Source organism: Cyprinodon variegatus, unplaced genomic scaffold (genome assembly GCF_000732505.1).
Source record: "Cyprinodon variegatus isolate N-32 unplaced genomic scaffold, C_variegatus-1.0 Scaffold250, whole genome shotgun sequence".
Taxonomy (NCBI): domain Eukaryota; kingdom Metazoa; phylum Chordata; class Actinopteri; order Cyprinodontiformes; family Cyprinodontidae; genus Cyprinodon; species Cyprinodon variegatus.
In genome coordinates, this window is record NW_015150703.1 from 666718 (window position 1) to 668997 (window position 2280).

Here is a 2280-nt window from a genome sequence, read left to right on the forward strand (position 1 = left end):
AACATAACGAGAATAAAGTCGCAACATAACGAGAATAAAGTCATAACATAACGAGAATAAAGTCGTAACATAACCAGAAAAAAGTCACAACATAACGACAATAAAGTCGTAAAATAACGAGAATAAAGTCGTAACATAACGAGAATAAAGTCGTAACATAACGAGAATGTTTTTTTTATTTTTGTAGCATTAGATCTCATGAAGATGTTCTGCCTATGAGCGGCGGCTCTCTGCACAGGCATCATTTCATGGGCAATAGTGATGTGCCCGGAGAAGCCTGGTCTGCATAAAAAGATGTTTTTGATCACAGAATTAACCTCGCAGTCATAGAGATTTAGCATCCTGTCTGCTAGGAAGTGTGTTGGTGGTGGGCGTTTATACCAAAACGCTGCCAATACCCATTATACAGTAGCTTGAACACGTTCAGCGCTCGTCTGGAATACGTCAGATACGTTGATATGCGTTGGAGAGAAGTTCTGGATAAGTTACGCAGAAGTGGTCACACAAACTTGGCCCCACCTCCTTCTTCCATCTAGACCCAGAGTTAGTTCCTGATTGGCCGTCTTGCGTTGTGGAGAGGAATAACATAGTGCAGACCACGCTTCAAAATTGGGCATAAATCAAAAATATCTGCGGCACACTGCTGCGGGAGGAAAACCAGCCCTTTAGACATACGCTAGCATACGTGCATTCTCAAAATTTTGCGACGTACTCCCCGTATATTGACGTGTGCCGGCGTGTTTCAGCGTGCTCATAACTAATAAAAAACGAACCCATAACTTATCAACCTCAGCCAGCGTTTTTGCCAGATATTTAATGTACGTCAGGCATACGCTGGTCTAAATCGTCAAGGTGTGACAGCGGCTTCAGTGGAGGGAGGCCTTTAGTAGAGCCCGGAGAAAAGCCTACAGGTCACCGACAACACACTGAAAATATCTTTGCCGTATAGCACACTGTAATGACAAACAGCTATTTCTGACTTTCTGACACAGATAGGGAAATGTTAAGCTCTTTAAAAACACAAACAAACCGATTAAGACAAATCATCACAGGTAGGTTTGAAGGAATCAGAAGAAAACGAGGAGTGTGATTAGATTGTGTCTTAAGACCGATCAGCGGTCAACTGACGCTTGGCTGAAACTACCTGTTGATGTCATAAAGCACTGCTGGTGTCTGTTGTACCTTCTCAGGACAGAAGTCAGGGTTGGTTTGTCGCACTTTGCCAGGCCGCCCCTTTATGACTGCATAGCAGAACATAGTGATGACCATGACAAACAGGAAGTAGCTAGTGTGCATCAGGTGAAGGTTGATGAGGGAGCGGTCATCCTGGAGAGGAAAGAGTTACACGACGTCAGGAGTATAGACATTCAGTTTGTAAACTAATGGAGACACTTCTCTCTTTGATTCAATTCAATGTAAACTTAACCATTTATAGGGCACTTAGTGAAATACTGTCAAACCAATAGTATTGGAATCCAGGACAAGACCTTATTACCTTTGTAAAATAAAAAAAATATGGATATTTTGATATCAACGATGACTGTCAATGTAATAACAAAAAACGCCAACTTTCCCGAATATATTCAGAAAAATAACAAAAGTGCTTCAAGAAGAAATTCATGAAAAACACTCAGAGTGAAAGAAACACGTTTTTTGGTCCAACATCACCTTAGAGGCATTAATGCTGATACTGGTGCTGACATTTCTTAGTTTATAAACCAAAATATAATTGTTAACTAGGCTTATTAACTTTTTATCTTTACTTTATAACTTTTTAATTAGCTTGTTACCTTTTGTTTCTTAACTTGTTCACTTTTTTTCCCCAAACTTAATTCCCAGTAGGTAATATATATCATTGAAGGGCTCATCTAATTGGTCAAATGCCAAAATAAGATGTACAGCCATGTAGCAGCATTGTTGCTGAATGGCTTGATATAGATCTTGTTCGTCTAGAAGCAAGTGATCAAAAATGCTAACTTGCCCTATGAACGGTTAACAGAACAGCTGTGTTGTTGTATGACAATATTTATATAATGTATGATGTTTTTTCCAGTAATATAAAGTATTTATTTTTCCTTTTTTCCACACATCCATCCTCTCTCAACCTTTTGCCACTTTACATTATTAGCTAAAGCTAACATAGTTGCTGTCACTGGGCAGATTAGCTGCTTTAGGAGCCACTTCATCATAATTATATCATAGTTAAAAGCTCCGAATTATTGATTTTACAGGATATATTCCCTCTGAGTAGCGCTTTTATTATACGAAATAATAATAGTA

General features: G+C 38.9%; 1 protein-coding gene across 2 annotated transcripts in view; it reads right to left on the reverse strand.

The window, feature by feature from the left end:
- The window catches only part of tmem248 (transmembrane protein 248), a 23309-nt gene that overhangs the window by 2286 nt on the left and 18743 nt on the right, over window positions 1-2280 (reverse strand). The window contains exon 6 of one of the 2 annotated variants that reach the window (XM_015382139.1): window positions 1145-1326. In XM_015382139.1, coding sequence (XP_015237625.1) covers window positions 1145-1326 — 182 coding nt within the window. The remainder of the gene's footprint in view (window positions 1-1144; window positions 1327-2280) is intronic. The other variant, XM_015382140.1, reaches the window with a different exon arrangement.